Genomic DNA, 22,628 nt, shown 5'->3' with positions numbered 1-22,628 from the left:
ATATTCATGTTTGTACAGCTTAATCTCCTATGCTTAAACAAATCAAAGGCAAAGAAGTAGGGTAAGATTCTGTCAGATGAAGTAAATGCTATTCTGGCTTTGCATTGCTTTTGATCTTTGGTGCATTAAAGCACAATTGCATATTTCTGCAGATTTCTATTATTAGCCTAAAATGATATCTTCCTTCTCAAACCATTTTAGTTTCTTTGAGAAAAAGATAATCCCTGTTTGGTCAGGACATAAAAACTTTAAGGCTCGTTTTGTATTTAACTAAAGAAGCAGCTCTAACAAAGCTTGTGACTCAACCCCCCTATAGCCACAGATTTAACATTTATTGAACATCTACTATGTGAACTGAGTGCTTACATAGTTTCCATAATTTAATCATCCCCAGATTTCCGGGTGGTATTATCCTCACTTTTCAGATGAGGCTCACAATAGCTTAGTGATGCCCAAGGTCACAAAATCACTTAGTTTTGGAATCCAGGTTTAGACATGGTTCTTCTGAAACCAAGTGCACAGCAATTTTAATCTCCCCCGACCTTCAGCAATTCTGGCATATTAAACTCTGATTGACGTTTACAAAATGTAAGAAGGCCAAGTAAGGGAAAACGAGTTTTGAAAAGATTAGCATCTTATGAGGTTTGAATCAGACTAAATGTTTAATGGAAAAAATTCCACAGACATGATTTGTTAGGGGGTAGTATTTTAAAGCTTTAGGATGTGTTAGGTTTGAGAGAGATTTTAAACTGTTCTAAATTGATTCCACCCCAAGTATTTGTATCTCTTTTTGAGTTTAGGGTGCCAGTTCTGTCCAAAGAGAGGAACCCAGCTGCTAGGTGACGCTACTTGAAAACATTATTTCGAAGAAAACCCCCATCTGCTGTAGCCAGTGATAATACATATATTTACTATTATTATTTTTCCTGTGATTTAGAATAAAAGTGAAAAGACCTGAGAAGGAGTAAACATTGTTCAGAAATATGGAGTATTAGAAAAGAACTTTGCTATATCTCTAGGAGTGTTATGCCTTCAAGACACTAGGAGGTGAGGTGCAAGGCAAGGTTCTGAGGACCTGCTCCTCCATTCTGTGCATGGCCAAGTGGTGCTCCATTACCAGGACCCTAGTCCCTAAGAAAAGAATGACAGAAGAATGACAGGGACCCTGGTCCCTAAGAGAAGAAGAGAAGAATGGCTGATGATAGGCCTACTTAACTCTCTTTCAGCTCTTTTTGTTTAATATGTGAAATTTATTGTCAAATTGGTTGCCATACAACACCCAGTGCTCATCCCAAAAGATGCCCTCTTCAATACCCATCACCCACCCTCCCCTCTGTCCCACCCCCCATCAACCCTCAGTTTGTTCTCAGTTTTTAAGAGTCTCTTGTGCTTTGGCTCTCTCCCACTCTAACCTCTTTTTATATTTTTTTCTTTTTATTTGTTTTTATTTTTTTATTTTTCTTTCAGCTCTTAACTGCTTACCTAATTCATGGAACGGTCCATTCAATAGACCACCCCCCCACCCCCGCCATTCTCTCTCTATGAATAACAGTTTCTAGTCTGTTTATGTGGGGTGGGAGGCAATATGAAAAGTCTATACCATGGCTCAGGTACAATTCTTTTAGATTAATAGAAATAAACACTAACTTCATGGTTTAAGCTCCCACATATGAGTGGCTGACATGTTTAACTGTCTGTAAGACATCACTGATTTTCATTTTTCCTATAAAGAAATTGTCTTTACGTGAAAGCAAGGTATCTGTTTTTGTTTCTGCTGGCAGATTGATTTCCTTTCAGAACTGAAAATGTGCTCAGTGTCCATGGATATTTATTGAGTCCCAAGGAGATACATTTTAGGTACACCACACAAAACAGGTAAACTGTCTTCAGCATTTACTCTGGACCAAGCATTATAAAAAGTGTCAATAACCTCACTTAATTTTCAGAAAACCCTATTAGGTTAGCACTTAGTTTGCAGGTGAGGAAACTGAAGTCAGTCACTGAAGTAGTCAGTATTAGAGATACTAAACCTTGGAGTTTTCACCCCTAACCACTCCTTAATATGTCTCCCTATTATATGTTATCCCTGCTCTTACAAAGTTGTGGCGACTTAGTTTCCATTTAGTGGTACATTAAAAAATTTTTTTTCAATGTTTATTTTTGAGAGACGGAGTGAGCGGAGGAGGGGCAGAGACAGAGACAGTTAATCCAAAGGAGGCTCCAGGCTCTGAGCTGTCAGCACAGAGCTGGAGGTGGGGCTGGAACTCATGAACTGTGAGATCATGACCTGAGCCAAAGTTGGACGTTTAATGGACTGAGACACTCAGGCGCCCCTATTTAGTGATAAATTTAAAATTAATCCTCAATTTGTCAAGAGTATAAGCCCACTTGTAATTAGTAATTTTATTTTGTAGGAGAACCTCACATTACTAGATTGCATCATTAACATAGCTACTACTGTACAGATGCCTTGCATTGAGAGACCACCTTGGAGTAACAGTCTCAGATGACTGAATTGAGAAAGGTGATGACCTTGTTATTTTAGGATATAAAATTCAGTTGGAAAAGATGATTGGTAAGCAGACATTTATTTACATTCAAAGCTATTTTTGAAAGCTTTAGATCAGTATTTCCCAAACACAGAAGAAGAGATCAGCCCCTGTCCGTTCTTCCAAAAAATGCTCGAAAACTAGAGCTAAGACCAATCCTGGACAGGAATATACTTACCAGTGCTTCTCCCAACATCCACCCAAACAAGGATCTCTTCTACCCAAGCCAGCCGTGGCCAGCGGTGCTAAAGGGATGAACATGAGAGTGCAGGGTTGTTGGGACACCCAGTTAAATTTGAATTTCAGATAACCGATGAATAGTTCGTGCAATGCAAGCACATTGCATTTGTGAATTTTAGAGTAAGTATGTCTCATTCAATGTTCTGCCTACTCCCTAAGTCTGGCAATCTTAGAAAGGTAGAAGATGATGCGTGTTTTATATTTTTAATTTTGGCTCACCTCCGAGTTTAGCGTTAACTGTAGGACAGTAAAGAACCTGTTCTTTTAAATTTTTGTGACCTACTCTCCTTAGTATTTGGTGCCTAACATGAAATCTGGATGTATTTGGTAACTCCTCCTCTTCCATGGTTGAATTTTGACAGCTGGGTTGTAAAACACTGTGAAGGCTAAGGGCAAGCGTGTGTTGGAGGTAGGGAGGTAAAACATCACCGTTCTCTTTCCTGGATTCCATTTCCGTCCAGAACCAAATATTAGCTAGGGGAGCACAAAGAGGTGTAAGTGGCCTGAGGTGATCTCAAGAACACCTGGGACTATACAGGTCAAGCATTCTCTGAGTCTCTTGCACTTCCATCATGCCTCAGGACTAATGCTGAATCTTGCTGAGAATTTCCCAGGCTGAAAATTTAGAGAGATTGATTTTGAGTATTTAAATGATTCACCATTTTAAATCTACCAGTAAGGTTTGTATCAGTAAGGCTCACGAATCAGATATCCATGCCAGTATCAGGAGCCCAGGAGAAAACTGAAGTCAAGATTTAGGATAAAAAAAAAAAAAAGTATGTAAAAGGGGAAAAATGTGTCAATTATACAACTAACTTATATGATTTGGTGATTTTGTTTTCTACGCAGACACGAACCCTGAAAAGGATGCTAAGATTTTCCTATCAAACTGGCATCTTTGTTCTGATGCAGAACATAAGGATTAAAAAACTATCTAACCAGAGTGAGTGAACTGGTGATGGAGCCTCAGCCCCAAATCAGACTGACATAGGTTCTAGGCTCAGCACCAGCAAAGGGGCTGCTTATTCCAGTAAGTGGCTGGGCTAGGGTTTGAACAATCCCAGTCTGGCTGCAGGGACTGTATCCCTACCACCAGTATAGCAGTTGCCTTGGTAAGGGATTTACTAGATGTTTGTTCTCTTACTTTCACTGTTCTGCAATGGTTAGTGGATATTTTGTTTTTTTGTTTTGGCTCTCAACACACTCTTCCTAGCTGAGGAAAGGGACAGGGTTCCAGGGTACATAGGAGATGGGGATGGAAATGTACAATAGCCCTTTATCCTGCCTTCTGATCCACAGATTGTGGACATGTGACCCGCGAACAACCCATATGTTGTTCCTGTCCACTAGAGATTATTCTCTGAAGCGCTGGTTGAGTTTTAAGTCCAGTGGATTTGTGGTGGCTGTTTGGGGGGTGCCAATTTCATCAGCTGCATTGTCCTACACAGACAATTTCTGTAGCAGGGGTTTGACAGTGGCTTCCTCTCTTTCTTCCTGAGTTGCCTCATCTTCCAAAATCTTCCACTATTATTTACATTATCAGAACTGCTTTCTGTTGTGTGCAACTGACTTAGAAATTGTAAGAGAACTGTGGTTTGTTTTTAACTTATGCGTGGCTGAAATCCCCAGATAAAGCGGAGCACTTGAAGAATGATATTCAAATAATGAATATGTACCATAGGAATTAAGGTGCTTAAATGGAGGAAACACAATACATTGTTTAACCTAAGAATTAGCATTAATTTAACTTGATTGGAAGTACTAATGATGTGTCATGGCTGCTAGAGAACCAGCCCGAGCATCACAGGACTGTATAGCTGCTATGGTTCCTGCAGAGACAGGACTGCCTCACCGGGTAGTTCGCATTCTCTCTATGTGCATAGTGGTAGCCTTGAGGAGTTACCATTCCTGGCATGAACTTCAAAACTGAAACATGCTTTTCTGTGTTCCTCTTCTTTATTGGCTTCTAACAGTTACAAAAGTGAGGTTTTCACCTTCATTGTGCACTAAGGTGGGACATGCATATGTATCTGAAATGGAAGAAATGAAAATATTATGAAGGCCAGGCATGATCTGGCTAGCCCATCTCTTGTTGAGGATAGCTCTGGAGGAAGTGAATCCACTTTTTCTGGTTTTAACACCATCTTTCACAGATGGTAGGGATTTATTATAGGAAAGGACATGAGGCATTTCCTTTGCATTAAACCTCCACAGCTGATCTGGTGCCCAGGTAATACATATGGTAAAAAGATGCAGTAGGAAGGAGGAATTAAACTAAGTTAAATACAGCTCTTAATAATTTCCAGGTATTTTTATTAAATCATATCGCTTATGCCTTGCAACTCAATAAGGAAAGTTTTATCATTTTTCCCATTTTACAGGTTGAAGCTCATAAATCTAAATTTGAGGATCATAAAGATAACATAACTTGCCCAAGGTCACAGAGCTCATCTATGATAAAGATTTTCTAGTTCAGGGCCAATGTTCTGACCACTGCTGCCTGCCAACCGAGTGAAAGAAGACATTCAGGAGGTGGCCCATACTCAGATACCGTTTTCCCAAGTGAGTCTAGCCAACAGTGATATCTTCCTGTTATCAAAAATTTTAGCTTTTACTCTCTGTACAATATATGATTTTTCAGTCTTGGTTCTGTCTTACAGAATTCTTGCATCACAAGATTTATAAGTTCCCTCCTTCAATAACTAGGAAGCAGGTTCTCTACTTTTTTGTACCTTCTCCCACTATACCTAACAACATATGCACATGTAAAAGGCATCAATAAATATTCACAAAATGGTCAACATTAGTCCCAATTGTGGATTTATTATAGAAAGTCAATACACAAAGGAATAGATAGATCCCACAATTAGGCACTAAAGCCAAAGAAATCCCCTCATCAACTTTCTGAAGTTGCCTTTTCAGTAGTGGAGATAATTAATCTACAATTTCACAGTTTTCTCTGTGCCCCATGTCTTTTTCTTAGCCAGGCAGCTGACTGGTACTGCGGCCACAGAACATATTAAAGACAACTGGCTTACTTGGTGAATGATGCCTTGGTTTCACAAGGCTGCAGATAAGAAACACCTGCTGGGGGGGCTTTTTCAACGCACGCATGCCTGGGGTCCTTTCCCAAGTATTCTGACTTAATCGTCTTGGGGTGGGACCCAGTCATCAGTGTGATTTTAAAACTCCCTAATTGATTTTGATGGGTAGCCTAGTTTGAGAACCACTGGCCAAACAGAAAGAACATTCCAGAAGAAACAAAGACCTGTGTTTTCTCATTGTCCAGTTCTCTGGGACAGCAAGCAGTTGATAGGGAAGGAAAATAACAAGGAGGAAAGTGGCAGGACTATGCAGCCTGGCATGCCATTGGTATGTCGCAAACTATTCAAAAATATTTGTAAACTTCAAAATTTTTGTGCACCTATTGAAAAAAATGTTTTAAACAACTGTTTCTCCTCTGATGCTCCAGTTTAAAGGCCCCAACAACTTTGAAAATATGGGACTATTTGGCAAAGCATTCCAAATAAATGACCCTCAGCTCTGGAATTTGCTCCTAGAGGCAGCTCTCTTTAGCAGTCAGCCAAACCCAAAATTTGGCAGCTTTTGGAATATGGTGCAAAATAGATTCTTTCTAAACCTGAGAATCACTGAAGATTTATTTTGCTGGAAAGATACAACTTTTAAAAATAACAAGCACTTATTGCTACTGTACTAAGTAGAATCAGAGATCTGCAAGAGTGACTATGAAATCAAGGACCACCTGTCTTTTCTCATTCTATTGATGAAAAAACAGAGGCTCAAAAGAATGAAATGATTTCCTCAAGTCACACAACCTAATGGTAGGGCCTGGGCACATCCTGATCTCCTGACTCACAGGCTAGTTCTCATGTTTGCCCTCCCACAGCCACAGAGTCCTCTGAGATGATTTCTTCTGCCGTGATTCATTTTGGTTATTCACAAATGCAATGTGCTTGCAAATGCTTATATATACTCTTCGGTAACTATAGCAAATAGTATGCAAATTACATTGTAATTTTTAGTATGCAACATCCTTTTCATAGTCTCAACTATAAAATCTGGTTGTACTGCACTCTTGATTCTGACAAAGTTTCTAATTCACCTAGGATATATGTGAACCCATGCATCAAATGTAAATCTAAGAGCTTTAAACCCACAACAAAGCATTACCAAAAGGTCTTGCCTTTCTCTGTATTTCCTGTCTACTCACCCCATTCCCCACTATATTTTGTTGAGACTTAGTGCAAGAATGGGAGTTAGGGATGTGGGTGAAATGATTTCCAGAAAGACAAGAGACATTCTAACACTTAATTAAGCTCTGTTAAGTTCTAGGCAAGGAGTTAGGCACAGAATGAGAAATTTACTATCCAAGTCTCAGTGATAACAGACTAATTATTTTTAAAAATATGACTACATTTAATGAGGTAGATAATTTTGCCTCTCAGCCCTTCCGACTTCCCCACATTCCACATGTTACTCCATTTCCTTTAACCCAGCTGAGAATACCATTGAGACACAAAGGGTCAGAGAACTGTTCCCAGAGTCATTCTTGCTCATATATTGTTCTTTTCTCTCATCTGCAGAAAACTTCCTTTCTTTCCACCACACCCCATCCATGTCGGCCATTTAGTGAAATGCACTACTTAAGAGAGAAGTTGTTGCCATTTATTAAGGGAGTTTCCCGAATTTTTAGCTGAGGATAAAATGCTGAATAAAGAAAGACTCTAGCGGGTCTTTCTACTGTCCGGTCTCTGGGCCCTCCCCGCAAGCCCAAGCAAGCTGTCACTTCTTTCTTGACAGCTGGCCCAGCAGTCAGATTTCTTTTCCCTGAGGTAGCTGCCGTCACCCTCTCTCTCCTAGACATCCTCTTTTCCAAGAATGGCTGTGGAGTAGGACATAACGTCCCATGCTCCCCCTCTCACCATCCCTTTCTTTTCTGTTCTCAGAAAAACAAACTCACTTTTCCGGATTAACTGATTTGTTGTTGCTTGTCGCAGAGAAACAGGAGATAACAAAAACGTGGAAGATATAAAGGTCCCAGAATCTCAAAGTTGTTTCAATCATAGTCCCTAATCCGTATTTCTCATACCACTTGTACAGTTTTCACTCAGTTTTGAGGTTAGGAGGTGATGTAATCTCCTTCCTCCATGATGTCTCTTCTTCTTAGGTTTGTTGACTCTTCACTATAAATATTTAACATCTAGAGGGCTTAGGGATTACAGGGACCACTACGTTGAAGAAGAAAAAGGTACCAAATAAATTTGAGAGGCTTTCAAAGAGAAATGCTCTCAGTTTCCTTTGCCTCATCTCTCTAGAGAATAATGGAAGATCAATGTGACTTCTGGAATTGATCACTTTAAGTTCAGATAGCAGCTCCTTAGTGAAGCCAGGCTGAGTTAAGAGCACCCTCTGTGCACCTACATTCCTCCACATTTATTCCCGCACCTACTGCGGGCTACAATAGCTTGTTTACTGACTGGCTTTTCTGTACAGGGACTGTGACCTTCTCTACCCACCTCGTATTGCTGGGGGCTAGCAGAGTGTCTGGCACATGGCAGGTACTTAGTAAATGGTTGTCAGAAGAATGAAATGCTTCTCAGAAGAAGAAAGGCAGGAGGCAGAGTCTTTCTCTAGCAGAAGACTCTCCTCCAAAGAGTGAATAACTGAACTTCAAAGCTAAATTTGGGTCTGAATGATGCTGCTGAGAGAGAAATTGCCTTGCCCCAGATGAAGTTATTTGATAAATAAGAAGGGTTTAAAGCATTCTAAGACCCCACTTTGTCCCTTCTCAACCCCAACCACCTTCCAATAAGCATTGGTGACAATAAAAGTGGGTAAGAAATAGGAACAGGATGGATCAAACAGGAATGTGGACCCTATGAAAAACTCCTGTTCATGTGACTTTGAACAAGTTACCAACCTTCTCTGGGCCTCAGTTACATCTATATCATGAAGTGAGTGGGTCAGATGATACATAAGGTTCCTCACAGCATTAACCTTTATGATTGTAAATGATTTAGAGGCATGTCCTGCAATTTTTTTTTTTTTTTTTTAAATTTTAGAGAGAGGGGGTGGGCAGAGGGAGAGAGAATCATAGCTGAGTATAGAGCCCAACTTGGGACTTGACCCCACGGCCCTGGGATCATGACCTGAGCTGAAATCAAGAGTTGGGTGTTCCACCAACTAAGCCACCCAGGCTCCCCCACCCTTTTTTGCAATGTATTTTCAATCTTCCTCTCCTCCACCTCAAACGTCACCCCCCCCCCCCCCCGCCCAGTGACTCATACCACTGCCAACAGTACATTTGGAAAAGAAAAAAAAAATACAAATTATGGTCACAGGATCAATGAGGTGAAACACAAGATTAAAATATGTTTTATATTCACAGAGCAATTTTTTACAACAGTGTCAAACAAAAAGTTCTAGTCAATGTTTACACTAGGACTTGATGAAAAATTCCAGACATAAAACTTCTGGAACTTGGACTTGAACTCCGAGGACCTCCCATCTCTGATAAATTTTACAACTAAGATCTATTGGATTAGTTTTCCCTTAACGAGAATTCATCTTTAAAGTCTGGTTATCTGGAACTGTCATTCTAGGTTTAATAGGTAGTTAAAGATTTTTTTTTTTTTTAAGTACCACGGTCTTTTAATAATTTTGGAGGAAAATACTTACGGAAGACACTATATTTCCTTGATTTCTTTAACAGAATACACTGAGTGTAATTCAGTGTTTTCCTCCATATGAACATCAGTCGCTATGGCATAGTAATGTCCTCAGGACCCAGTGAGATACTCTAAGCCCTAGACTTTTTTTCTTCTGATGGGGCTTCAGGAGCCACCTGAGCTGTCACCTCCCTGTCAGCTTGGCCACATGTCATCATCTCTCCCTCATATTTAATTTGCTGATTAAAGACAGGGAAAAATTCCTAATTAATTTTTGCACACCCAAGAGTAGCATAGTTCCTGCTACTTAAGATGCTTAGTAAATGCATAAATGAATGAGTGAATTAACATAGGTTTAAAAATGTTTTTAAAAACAAGCTTGCTAAAACTAGGTGTGAAATAATAATAGATGCTAAGTAAAGGCTTGAGGGGCTTGGTTTAATACATAGACTTGCAACAGTTTCTACACACTTTCTGATTCTCATATTCTAGATAGATTGCCATAGGATTGAGTTCCTGGTATTTATGAAGAGATGAAAAATAATTGTGGTAGGTATATAAAAAACATAAACTTTGGCCAATAAAATTCAGTGTTATCAAATAGTTTTTCTATTTCTAGGCACATCTGACCTACTCCAAATAGAAAATGAACTGGCATTCTTGCATTTTTTAGGGTATTGCTTGATCAGGCACCTCTTCACACCCACTAGTTATGTGATTTGGGGCAAATGATTTAACCTCTTTTAATTTCAGTTTACCTGAAAATAATGACAAAAATCTTTCTCACAGGACTCTTAAAATAATTAAATAATTCGTTCTAAAGTACTTTGCCGTAACCTGGCCCTTAGTAAACATGTAATACGTTGTCCATTCCTGGATTTGGGACAGTGGAGCCAACCCTGTGCATGGCCAGGCAATGTGTCTGCAAAGACATTTTTCTCTTGTGTTTGCAGCCTGGCAGATATTGCTCTCTCAGGCTTGGGTATTCTGAACCTAATGTGGCTCCCTAAACTGAAATAAGCTTTAAGTCCTTTAACTCTCCTACTATATAGAAAACAGGCACATTTCTGTTACACTGGTGTTCTAAGTGATGGTATTTTATTTTTATTTTTTTTAATATATGTAATTTATTGTCAAATTGGTTTCCATACAACACCCAGTGCTCATCCCAAAAGATGCCCTCTTCAATGCCCAAGTGATGGGATTTTAAAGTGGGCAATGTTAAAAGCTGAAGAAAGGGAACTGAAGACAGCACTTCAAGTCCCCACAATTTATCATAAATGTCACAATCTTTAGTAACTGGCACCTTTCCTATATTGATACTACTTATTACAGAATTGAAATATTCACTATCAGGACCAAAAATGATAGCCTCAAATTCATTTGCAACCACAGTATTGCACACAGAAACAGATTTTCCTCGAGTAAATGCAGGATTTTCACCTCAATTTAAGTGAACAAATTCACAATATCCCAGTTTGCTTCCCAGTATTATTTATCACAAAAGAATATACTGACATGTTTCTTAAAATAGAGAAATTAAATACTGCCATATAAATGGACTATCTTACAAATTATTATACTCAGAAATCTAGAAAGCACACTCTAAAATACGGATGAAAATACAGATGGTGATGCTATATATCAAACACCTCCTAAAAAGGAAGAATTCTTGGTATATAAAGAAAAATGACAAATGAGATTTTATCATTTCTACTTCAGCTTAACAAGTATCTTTTGTCAATGCTTTTCTTCCTCATCTAACTAGCTCCTTACTGAAATCGGCCAATTTATTTTTCATTTTTAGAGAAATTTACCTGCTACCTGAAGACTATGTTAAGTAAGTCCTCAGATGCTAAATTCCAAGACCATTACTATAGATCTTATTTCCCAACATCTTAACCAACTGCACTGTTGACTTTCGAGTCTCTTCTAAATAAGGCATCCTTAATACACACAAATATTATACTTGCAGCTCAACTCCTTTAGAAACCATTATGAATTTTCAGTAACACTTTTGCACTAAACTTCTAAAGTCCCAGTTGATCAGCAGTACACATAATGTATGAAGAAAATCTCGAAAAGCACTTGTCTAAAATACTAAATCTCTTAGAATCCATACACTGAGGCTCTGCACAAAGCTTAAATATACTGACATCAATATGAAGACAACTTTTATTTAGGGTTCTGAAAACTTTATCTGAAATTGTGATTCATTTTTTAGTTGCCCTTCAAATCCTCACTTTTTGCTCTTCATTACTTGGAAACTCATTTTACTAAAAAATATTTACAAGAAAATTATGGGCAGGTCAAAATCAATTTCTAAAAGAAGCGTAAGTATAAATAAAATGTTGCAAAATTTATGCCACAGTTCTGCCACTTGTGGCCTTTTTTGCAGGGAGTAAAAGAGGAAGCGTAGTGATGGAAATCAAAGATGCCATGTTAGGACAGGAGCCCAAGGGCTAAGGGTCCAATAGCAGTAACACTGCTACAAACCTGGCCTGAAAGATAGAACTTGGTAATAATTTCTGTGCTATGGTAATCTTGAAAAAAAATATCTTAATAAATCCAACTTTGATCCCCTAACACATCCTTTAACTGGAAATTTCATATACTAAATCTGTAAATGAATGTATATTAAGACCCACTTAAAAATCATATACAAAAGTAATTTGGCTTTAGCCCCAAATTTAGAATTTTTATCTTAAGAACTTTTAAAACTCAACTTCTATGAAATCAACACTTTGGCTCTTCTATGTGTATATCTCTAGAATACTACAGAGTGCAATAGGAGAAAAAAGGATTATTTGACCATATTATTGAAATACAGGAAACACCTCTGCTTTGAATGATTTCAATAGATAATGGAGTCAAGGAGCATTTATTTAAAGAGATTAAATATCTATTTGCCTATGCTTTTGTCTCTGGCCTTTTTTTCCTAGCTTTACTAATTTCTGTTAGCTCACTTTTTTTTTCTCTGATTTCAGGTTTACTTATACGCTGACAAATCCTGTAACATTAACCTCAGCCAACTGCTTTTTCCTGAACTTTAGACCTGTGAGCACAATTAACTAAGGGACCTTCTTAATTAAGGGACTGAATGAATTCATTCAGTCATTCATTTACCCCCCAAGTTTTTGAGCCTCTGCTGTGTGTTAGAGAGCATTCTTAGCATTAGAATGAACCTAACAGACAATAGTCTCTGTCCTCATGGAGCTTACATGATAGACATATAAGAAAACTAAGTGAAATAAGCATTATAGAAAAGAATAAGATAAAGAAGGGCTTGGAAGAAAATCTTGGAGAAGTTATCTTTTTTTTTTTTAAAGACTAGCTTGGAAGACCTCACTGAGATGACATTTTAGCAAAAACCTGAAGGGAGTGAGGATGTGAGCATCCAGGAGCATTTTAGATGTCCTGCAGCCACCTTCTAGATTCAAAACAGAACTGTTTTTCCGTGCAAGCTAGGCTTTCTTCCTAGATTTCCTGTTTTTGTTTTGTTTTAATTTTGCCATTATTGCTCTTACATTAAAAAAAAAAAAGTTTGACTTACCCCTACAGTCTACTCTTCAACTCTGAACAACTGCAGCCCATGTCCTTTTGATACTAACTCTTCATATTGCCTACTGACTTCTTTTCATTCCTTATTTCACAGATTATTGTTACTGTCATTGTTCACACCAACATTGTTTTCCCTGGGGATTTTTCTACTATGCATTCTCTTAACCAGTCTTCTTGCCTCTTCCAATTCATCCTTGATACTGCTGAACAGTTACATTTCTGAAATGCAAAGTTTACCATGCCATTCTCCTGCCTAAACTTTTCAGTGGTTTCTCATTATTGTCAAACCCACTCTTTATTGTGGCATGGAGGGTCTAATGTGATTAGCACACTTACCGTTCTCCTCTTTCTGATAACCTCTCCAGGTTTCTTCTCACTATTTTAGGTAAAGTTACTGGCTCTAGTTCTATGAAGTTCATCTAGTTCTATAAAGGGGAAAGTGACCCCTTCCAACACTGTGCCCTCTTACAGTTTCTATGTTACCTTTGTAACAGTGATTTGTTTACATGTTGTCTTTCCTAAACCCAGCTAAGTGCTTGGATCAAAGTAGGCACTAAAAACAAATGGATAAAATTAAATGTATCACCCTCAATGACTGGTGTAATATAAATATAGATGCTTCATTTCTAAGCTCTGACCATAGGCAAAAGGGTTTCTTTCTCCTCAAATCCTCAGAATCACCTCAGAAACCCCTATTCAACATGCAATTCAACATATTCTGGAACTGAACACAAACATTCCATCTTATCTGCTTGGGAAACCATCGGATTTAAAAGCACAATACTTCTTTCCCAACTAACAGCTTTACTTTGGGGAATTCACATATATATAATTCATCTGTGTTACTTTTATTTTTAGCAATGAAGAATATTTCAGTTCCAGAAATACATGAATTGCAGAAATTATGGGTCACTTTTGTTAAAGATAATTAGAGGTTAAGAGAACTGGTCACAGGGATTAAAAAAGGAAAATAAAATTAATAACAGAAAATAGGTAGAGATAAAGGAAAATTAGCTTTACAAAGCGACTCTAATGACATCTGGGAGGGAAAAGATCCAACTTGTATGTAAGAGGGTAATGAAAATGAAATCCAGAATCAATAATCTAGATATAAAATTAGCAAAATACTTAACATATAAATGGGGGACCAGGAATAGCAGAATAAACTTGATATATATATATATATATATATATATATATATATATATCATATCTAGAGTAAAATGAAACATTCTGCAAACTTATTTATTGTGTCCAGGAGGGACAGCAAATCTTTGCTTATAAGTGCCTGATGGTAAAAGGAAATTTACAGTACAAAATTTCATTGAAAGGTATGTTTCCATTTGTAACCAGTTATTCCCTGTTAATGAATAGCAATTAGAATTAAACTACTATATATGATTTCCAAGACTTATCATTCATTTTGCTTTTTAGAGATTAGTAACAAATAAATTATAATTAATTTTTAAATTCTATATGCTATCACTACTTTTTTCACTTCCACAAAGCCCATTTATTTTATTAAGATAAACAAAAAAGTTTTACTGCTTAGTACATATACTATCACTATTTTGATAGTTCACCCTATACGTATGTTTATATTCTTGATAATGGTATAAAATGTAACTTTTAAAAAATAGAAATTTTTGAAGATATTTTAAGCACTTTACAGACAAAAATACATGCTTTTATTTTGAAAAGTCTTATTGATAGTTAAGCTGAATATTGGCCAATTAACTCTCTTGAAAGACCTTGAAACTCAAATGTTTTAAAAACAAAAACAAAAACAAAACAAAACAAAACAAAATTCAAATGTTTTTTCTCCGTATCTGGCAACCCCAGCCATAGATTTATTAGCACAGGGAGAATAAACTATTGCCTATATTTATCAGATTGTATTATACACAGTAATCAACTGGAGATGTTAAAATACAGATTGAAACTCACAAGGTCCAGGGTAGGTCCTGGACTCTAGTTTCCCACAAGCTCTCAGGGTCCTGGGTCCAGTCTGCTGGTGGTCCATAGACCAATAGCAAGACATGAATCAATGGTTCTCAGCATTGATACCCAATGGAATCACCTGGGGATTAAATCAAAACAAAACACAACAAAACAAAACATCACTTCTAGGGGTGAAGGTTATTTAGCCTGGGATCCAGTCTGGGTATTGAGTTTCAAAAGCTCTCAAAGTCAGGCTAACAGCTAGTTTGAGAACCTATGACCTAAAATGTATTGGTCAGATTTATGGGTAGGTTTTATTTCTCCTGATTTCTATCATTGTAGATAACAGACCGAGGAATAACCAATACTGCATAGATTATGAGAGTAATATATGCCCCAAATCTTTAAATTCTTACTGAGAATATGAGTCATTATCAGACATTAAATAAGACATTAAAAGTCTTAGCAATTTCATTTCTATACTACCAAATGATTTAATAACATGTTTTTCATATATTTTAAAGTTAAATATCCACTGACATAATCACAATCCAAATTATTTTTAGATTAGGAGGTAGATATGTAACAATGTAATTTTAAAGTACATGGAGGTGTCTATTCCTAATTACAGATAAAAAAAAAAAAAAAGCTCACATTAGTCAGAAATTATGAAAAAATCCCAACCTGGGATCTATCCCAGGAGAAAGGCCCAGAGACAAAAAGGACAAGCAACAATTTACTTGGTATCTGTACTTGAAGTAGATACCCATCAGTTGCAAACTGAATTATCATTTTTTCTTTATAGTGACTTTCCTACTTATTTTGCTAAGGCTGAGGTTTGTAAAAGGTCAGGATGCAATTACACTCCAGGGCCCCCTTCCTAACTCTTAAAAATGCGCATCAAAGACACTTAATGAAAATAATACTTTAAAGTCAGGTATTTGCAGAAATTCCATCATTACAGTAAAAAGTATTGGACTACAAGTCAGCTACCACATACTACTAAAGATGTGACTTAACCAAACTTTCTGAACAGGTGTTCTCACCCCAACTTAAGGTCTAGGGAAAGTCCAATAAGAATGTGCAAGCACAGACTAATGCCACATAGAAATATAAGATAGCACTATGCATATTTATGATAAGCCAACTAAATACATAGTGTGGTAGCGCAAAGAAATGGGAGTCTAGACTGGGGACTACTTTCAGCTTTGGCACTAATTAGCCACATAACAAGTAAATCACACACTTTAATTGCATTTTAAAAATAAAAATACTTCGAATAGCTTATCTTGAAATCCCTAGCAGGTCAAAGTGCTATGATCCCAAAATAACTACGTGGTCCTTCAAAGCAAATGTTAATTGTAACAACAACAACAACAAAAATTCACCAAGAGCTTAACAAGTTTCTTAAGAAAAATACCATTTTAAATTTGTTTTCTAGAAAAGTCTACAATTATTTGGCCATCACTTAAAACAGCAAATTTAAAACTTAGAAAAGTGCAAAAAAGGATCATTAAACAGTGCAAGAGCACTATGTAGAATTAAGATAAACAGTGTAGCTGAGGATAATGAAATACCAAACAGCTTTTCCTAAAGGACAAGGGAAAAACATCTGGGATTTTATGATCTATCCCAAAGAATATATAGGTACTCTTATTAAATACACAAAATGCTTTTTGAGTACTGCAAATAACTCACAGTTTCTATATAAATTATCCTATTTAATAAAGATGGTAGTACGTGGAGATTATTTCCTTTTAATTTATTGTTTGGTTTGAATACATGTCCTGCCAATCACACAATACCTAGTGTGACCAAATACATGAGAAATTCCTGTAAGAATCACAAAGTGCCTTGCAGCTTTCTGCCAGGATGCTAAGGAAATGTAACAATGGAGACACAGATTGTCTAAGTTAGAAGTTCCAATCATTAATCTTCCTCAGAACTGGAATCATCCTCTTGGTCAGAGAGTTCAGGGACAGGGAAGCGGAGAATGGCAGCCACTCCAGTCAACTGACTGAGCTGTTCTCCAGATACATGAAGACTAGAGAATATCCTAACAGTGCCCGCATTCTCTTTCACACTGTCCACCAGCTTCACATATCGGCTCCGTGTGGCTACATCCTGGTGCCTGAAAAGCTCATCACTGATGAGCAATGTGTCGATTGCCATAGCCTCATTGGCCTTCTCTACCTGCTTGAGTCCATAAAAAGCTCGGTCAGGTTCATGTTGTAACATTTTATAGAAGTCATCCAAAGCCTTTACTTCCCCAGCGGCTTTAGTGTCTGAAAGGCGGCTAGCTACAGAAGGGTCACAAAGGGCCTCTTTCAGGGAGTACTTGTGTCCAGAGGAGGCATGTACCTGGAATCACAATTATGAAAGTTAGGCAAAACAATCTTAGAGTACCCATTAATCAGCTTGCAATGACCTAAAGCCAAAAGCACTAATAAAACTTTATTAAGTTTGAGAACTTAAAGCAAAGTTTACTATGTAAATACCCTATTTAACAGTTCTCTTTTTCATTTCATTAGCTTGCTTACAATCACAGTCCGGTAAACACTTTCTCCTCTTGTACTTTTCCCAGTCCTAAAACCTAAGAGTAGTTTATACAAATCCCTCTGCCCATTCTTAATTACCCTTGGATAAGACTGTTTTACCTGAAGGAATTTGGACCGGTTTTCCAGGAGCACTTTGTTGTCGGTCTTCACTGCTTGTTGAAACATGTAGTCGCAGAACTGCTCCCTGACGAATCCTGGGCTGGCCACCAGGATGCACTTCACAACATCAAAGTTTATGTGGCGCTGGATACCCTGGACCACCTGTTCGTAGAATCGCTCCAAGGCCCGGTCATGCTGGGAACAGTTGCCTTTCCGTTTCCTAGGGATGTTCACCTCCACCTTGGCCCGAGTGAGGGTCATGCTGGGAGTGACTAAGCAGATATGGGCGAGGCCTTCCTGCATGACCACAGCCGCCACATCTGCGCTCCAGGCTGGGTCACAGGCCTGCTCGATGCGCTCCAGAACCACACTGTCCCACTGTTTCTTGGCCAGCGTGAACTGGCGGTTGGGCTCCAGCTCGATGGTGTGGTAAGCCCCCATCTTGACATACTCATTCTCTTGGATGTTGGTCCCCTTAACCCGCAGCTGGCAGGCTTGAGAGTCAAAATCGATGGCCTCCACGCAGAGAGTGAGAGTAGTGCGGACCCGGTTGCTTCCTACGCTGCCCGTGGAGGACTCAGTCTGTACCTTGCGGATGGTGGAGGCACGCAAGCTGTCGCCCACCTGCACTAGATTGTAGGTGTGCCACATGTCCTCAGGTTCTTCGGGGACCAGGGTCACCTGGCCCGCATTGTCTTTCTCAATGTCCTTCCTCACGAGCTTCATGACTTTGGCGGGGATTCGCAGGCAGAACAAGAGGAAATGAGGGGGTACCCGGTGGGAAAGGGGCAGGGAGGGAAAGGGAGTCTAGGCCGGGAAGGGGGCGGGGTCTGGTCCCTATAGCCACTGGCCTGACGGGAAGGAAATACTATAGTACCGACTCGAGCGGCCGAGGGGAACACTTACTCTAGCCCTTCTTTTCTTAGTTTCCGGGCGCACGGCACCACACCGGCGCGAGAGACACCGCAGCAAACGCAGTCTTCTCGGTTCCAGCCGCCAGCACGGACCCAGCAGCTGATGCAATGAGCGCGCATGCGTAGCCCGCGTCCCGCCTCCCGGCGCACGTTTTACGTCCCCAAAGAGGAGGCGGGGTGGGGGTGGGGAAATCACAGTTCGCGCGGGCGCAGGCGCACTAAGCGTGAAGCACGTCCGAGGACTAAACTGACGGAGGAACGTGGTTGGAATCTTTGGTGGCAGGTCATTTAATGCTGAACTTGGACCTCCTAAGTTTTCTCTTCCACAACTGTTTGTGCAGAATCTGAGGAATATGTAGTTCAAATTATTTTTTTCAGCTGCGTGCAACTGCCACTGAACACCTTCTCTTCCCCGGGTAAATCCAGTGTTAAAACTTAACTAAAAGTAAAAGGAATTCTCAAAAGTGCAGACTTGGCCCCACAGTCCTAAAATGTGCTCGGCTTTGCACCTGCCTTATCCGCACTCAAGCGCTGCACGCCTTTTGGAGCTGGTATTTCCAGAAGCGGTTTCTAAGAACGACTGGTCACGGTGGGTGTGGGCTCAGAGCAACGTGCCCAGCTGTTTTCTGCGCTTAGTTACCGTGTCTGCATGATCTGACTAACCCAGATGTTAAAGCACTGACCCCACACAGAGAAGAAACCATCCGTGGAATTTACCCCTGGGTGGACCTCTCAGTTGCTTGTCCCGATGTCCCGGGAATCCCAGATTCCAAAATTGGCAGTCTCCGCTTTCTGCAGCTCAATAGCCCGTGAAATGTTTAGGTTAGGGATTGGGTCGCAAAAGCTTAGGGCGGGATCATCACTGCCAAAGCTGAGAATATGGGAAGTGGGGAAAATCTGATGTAGTAGGACCAACCCGACTGAAAGGCTATGGAATTTATTTTAAAGAAAATCCTTAAGTCACACAGCATTTTTATGGTGTGGGGGTGTTGAGAATTGGGGACTGCTTCTTAACAAGATCAGTAAATAGAAAAGGCCCATCAGAATTTTCTTGAGGGTTAAGATGGGGTGGAGAGCAGAGGAGTCCTACCATACATCTTCCCATTCTCTTTCTTAACTTGTGTATGGCACTGAAAGGGAAGCTTGAACTGGTGAGACCAGGATGAAAGGGAAGAATCTGACTCTGGCACAAGTCTTGAATTTCACATCTCAGTTATCTTCCTCAGAGATTCTAAGGGGACACAAAATTCCCCTCTATAGCTCTAGTACAAATTAGAGTCATTGTTTTTGTGGCCTCTCCTCTTGCTCTCTGTTCTTACCTCCTTTCACACCTTCCTGTCATAGTGAGTGCCCTCACAGTTTCTAACTCAGACTTCCTTCTTCCACTTCCAAGTAAACCCAGTGACTTTTGAGTAAGGAACTGATCGCACTAAAGTGTAAAGATGGCTTGCCTCTCTCCAACGGAGATTTCCTAACTAGGAGAGAGATAAATACTTTGAGTTGCTCCTTGATCACCTTTCTAAGTACAATTTACCTCTCTCTAAAGTCTGCCAAAGATTAAAAACCACAGAATCACAGTGGCAGGCATACCGTAGGACCTTAATAAATGTTAAGTTTTTAATGAAGAGCTATCATTTATTGAATATTCACCAGGTACTTTCCTATATACTCTTTTAATCTTCATCTATAAATATTTGTTATCCTCATTTTGTAGATTAAGAAAATGAATTACAGAGACATAAAGAAATGTATTCAAGATCACATAACCAGCTTTTAAATTCAGACATGCTTAACTCTCCATCCTCTCCTCTGTTCAGTGGTACAAGATTATATATATTATGGATGCTTGAAATCTCTGCAACCATAAGTTATGTGCTGTCATCCACTGCCACTTCCCCTTAATTGTCACCTTTACCAGTTAAAGACCCACAGCTTAGGAAACAACTGAGAGGATTTGAAAGGCATCAGTCCCTTCCTTGCTTCTATTACTAAAAAAAAAAAAAAAAAAAAAAAAAAAAAATCTTTATATTCTTCTGCTCAACATACTTTTCCTTCTGCCCAGCCTAGGTCACCATTATAATCCTTGAGAAAAATCCAGTGTTCTACTTAAGGAAAATACGCATATATTTCTACATTTAAAAACTGTAGGAAACCCACACTGACTGCTAATTCTGTGGTTATTTTAAAGAGTTTATTTAAATTATGAGGCAAACTGCTTTGGGGTGTCTTTTTAAACATAAACTTGCTTCAGTGAACATACTACAAAATTTTTCATAGAATTACTATTTGATCTGAAATAGAATTATTTTTTAGTAACTGGAGCTTACTTTTGAATGATCAGATGTTTTCTCTCAGGCTTTGTGTTGTAACTTAGTATTTCCAGATTAATCATTACATTTTTATTTTGAATTATTTAGAATTCTCATTCCCTACTAATTAAAATCCAATTCTGTGATGTTCAGGGCCTCCATGATTTGGCTTTACAAGCTTTATTTTCCACTTGCCCCCTCCAGCACCCTATATTCCACCACAGGAGTAATTTTTGTTCCCCATACATCCTGGGAACTGTCTACTTTGCTGCCCTTAACTCATGATGTTCTCTATTTAAAATGTCACTGCTTCTCAGTCCTTCCTCCATAAATACTACTTCTTTTTTAAGCCCCAGCTTAAATGTTACCTCACATTTGAAAACCTGCATATGTAAATATTTTTAATATTTTTTAAATGTTTATTTATCTTTGAGAGAGAGACCGAGTGTAAGTGGGGGAGGGGTAGAGAGGGAAACACAGAATCCAAAGCAGGCTCCAGGCTCTGGGCTGTCTGCACAGAGGCTGAAGTGGGTCTTGAACCCTCGAACCGAGACATCATGACCCGAGCTGAAGTCAGATGCTCAACCGACTGAGTCACCCAGGCGCCCCTGAAACCATGCATATAGTAATTGGAATACCTATCTTTTCTTTCTTGTTGAACTCTGAGTAGATTAATCCTTTTACTCCTCCACTGACCCTTGAAAAGTCCCTGGCACATAGTAGGCACTTATACATGGATAATAACCTGAGTGGATCAGATGTGAAGTGTGGCAGCTATATGAACATTATCACAGACAGTTCTTAAGGCATGATATTGTAATTAATGATAGTTCACTTAACTTAATAATGGTATATAAAAAGTAATTCCTCTTATTTTAAAGCTGTTGTAGTTACAGCAGTTAAGTAATATGTAGCAGTATATGGTATTTTCATTTTTTTACCAAAATATGCAAAATCATGAGAAAAAAACATTTACCTTTGTTACTTTAAATTCTAATTTTATATTTATTGGCTTTTTGAAAATAGAAACCTTTATATCAGCAACTTTATATCTATTTTTTCTATTTATATTAGTCTCTCTAGAATAAAAAAAAAGTTTTCAATTTGTTGTTTTTGATGTAATTCCAGTGTCTCAGAAAGAGAACTGGGCTAGAAGTCAAACATCCTGGATTGTAATTCTTACCCTGTCAATTGTTTTTACTCTTAACTTTAGGCAGCCCTTAGTGTCTTAGAAACTCAAGTTTCTTTTTCTTAAGAATTGAGGGCATTGAATTCAATAATTAAAATTGTCTTAATTGTAAAGATTATGCTGCAAAAATGTTTAAAAAACTGAAACAGTACTCATAATCTCACTCTATCACATTTATATTCATTTTTGCATAGTACCTTTTGAATTTGATTCTTTCTAAGGCCCACTGTAGTGGTAAAAGATCGATACCAAGTTTAATCCTTGCACACCAAGAGTTGGCAGACAGGAGTCATGATCTTTCTAGTAGGTTATAACAACTTTAGATAAGGCCCCTAACTTACAAACCTGAACTTTTCAGTCTAAATTGTAAGTAAGATTATTGGTCCTGCCTCTCTTATTTGATAACCCTTATAAGATTCTAATGAGATTATGACACTTGTTAACTGTAGAGTTGTATAAACATGTGAGATATATGGTAAATCTCCAAGAATGCCTGACCTGAAGCTAGAAATCTGGATCAGACATAGCAAGGATCAAGGGCTCACCTTAACATGATCATACTCAGTCTTGGAAAAATAA

The 22,628-nt window shown here is 38.6% G+C and overlaps 2 protein-coding genes across 3 annotated transcripts in view; both read right to left on the bottom strand.

Annotated features, from left to right (window-relative positions):
- Positions 1 to 22,628, bottom strand: part of ITGA1 (integrin subunit alpha 1) — a 165,544-nt gene that overhangs the window by 132,998 nt on the left and 9,918 nt on the right. Inside the window, exons 1-2 of one of the 2 annotated variants that reach the window (XM_060634586.2) lie at positions 18,544 to 18,635; positions 14,987 to 15,119 (exon numbers count right to left, since the gene is read on the bottom strand). The exons of the other annotated variant lie outside the window; for it this stretch is intronic. Of the exons in view, the coding sequence (XP_060490569.2) occupies positions 14,987 to 15,080 (94 nt within the window). The 5' untranslated portion in view covers positions 15,081 to 15,119; positions 18,544 to 18,635. Of the gene's footprint in view, positions 1 to 14,986; positions 15,120 to 18,543; positions 18,636 to 22,628 lie in introns of those variants that run through there. 2 annotated transcript variants of the gene reach the window in all.
- Positions 16,726 to 18,548, bottom strand: PELO (pelota mRNA surveillance and ribosome rescue factor). The gene is made up of 2 exons (XM_060634590.2): positions 17,638 to 18,548; positions 16,726 to 17,341 (listed from the first exon to the last, which is right to left on the bottom strand). The coding sequence occupies exons 1-2, from the start codon at positions 18,361 to 18,363 to the stop codon at positions 16,910 to 16,912; spliced, it is 1,158 nt and encodes a 385-aa protein (XP_060490573.1). The 5' UTR covers positions 18,364 to 18,548; the 3' UTR covers positions 16,726 to 16,909.

This window comes from Panthera onca, chromosome A1 (genome assembly GCF_046562875.1).
Source record: "Panthera onca isolate mPanOnc1 chromosome A1, mPanOnc1 haplotype 2, whole genome shotgun sequence".
Lineage (NCBI taxonomy): Eukaryota > Metazoa > Chordata > Mammalia > Carnivora > Felidae > Panthera > Panthera onca.
The sequence above is the reverse complement of the archived record's forward strand: the minus strand, read 5'-3'. Positions and strand labels throughout refer to the sequence as shown.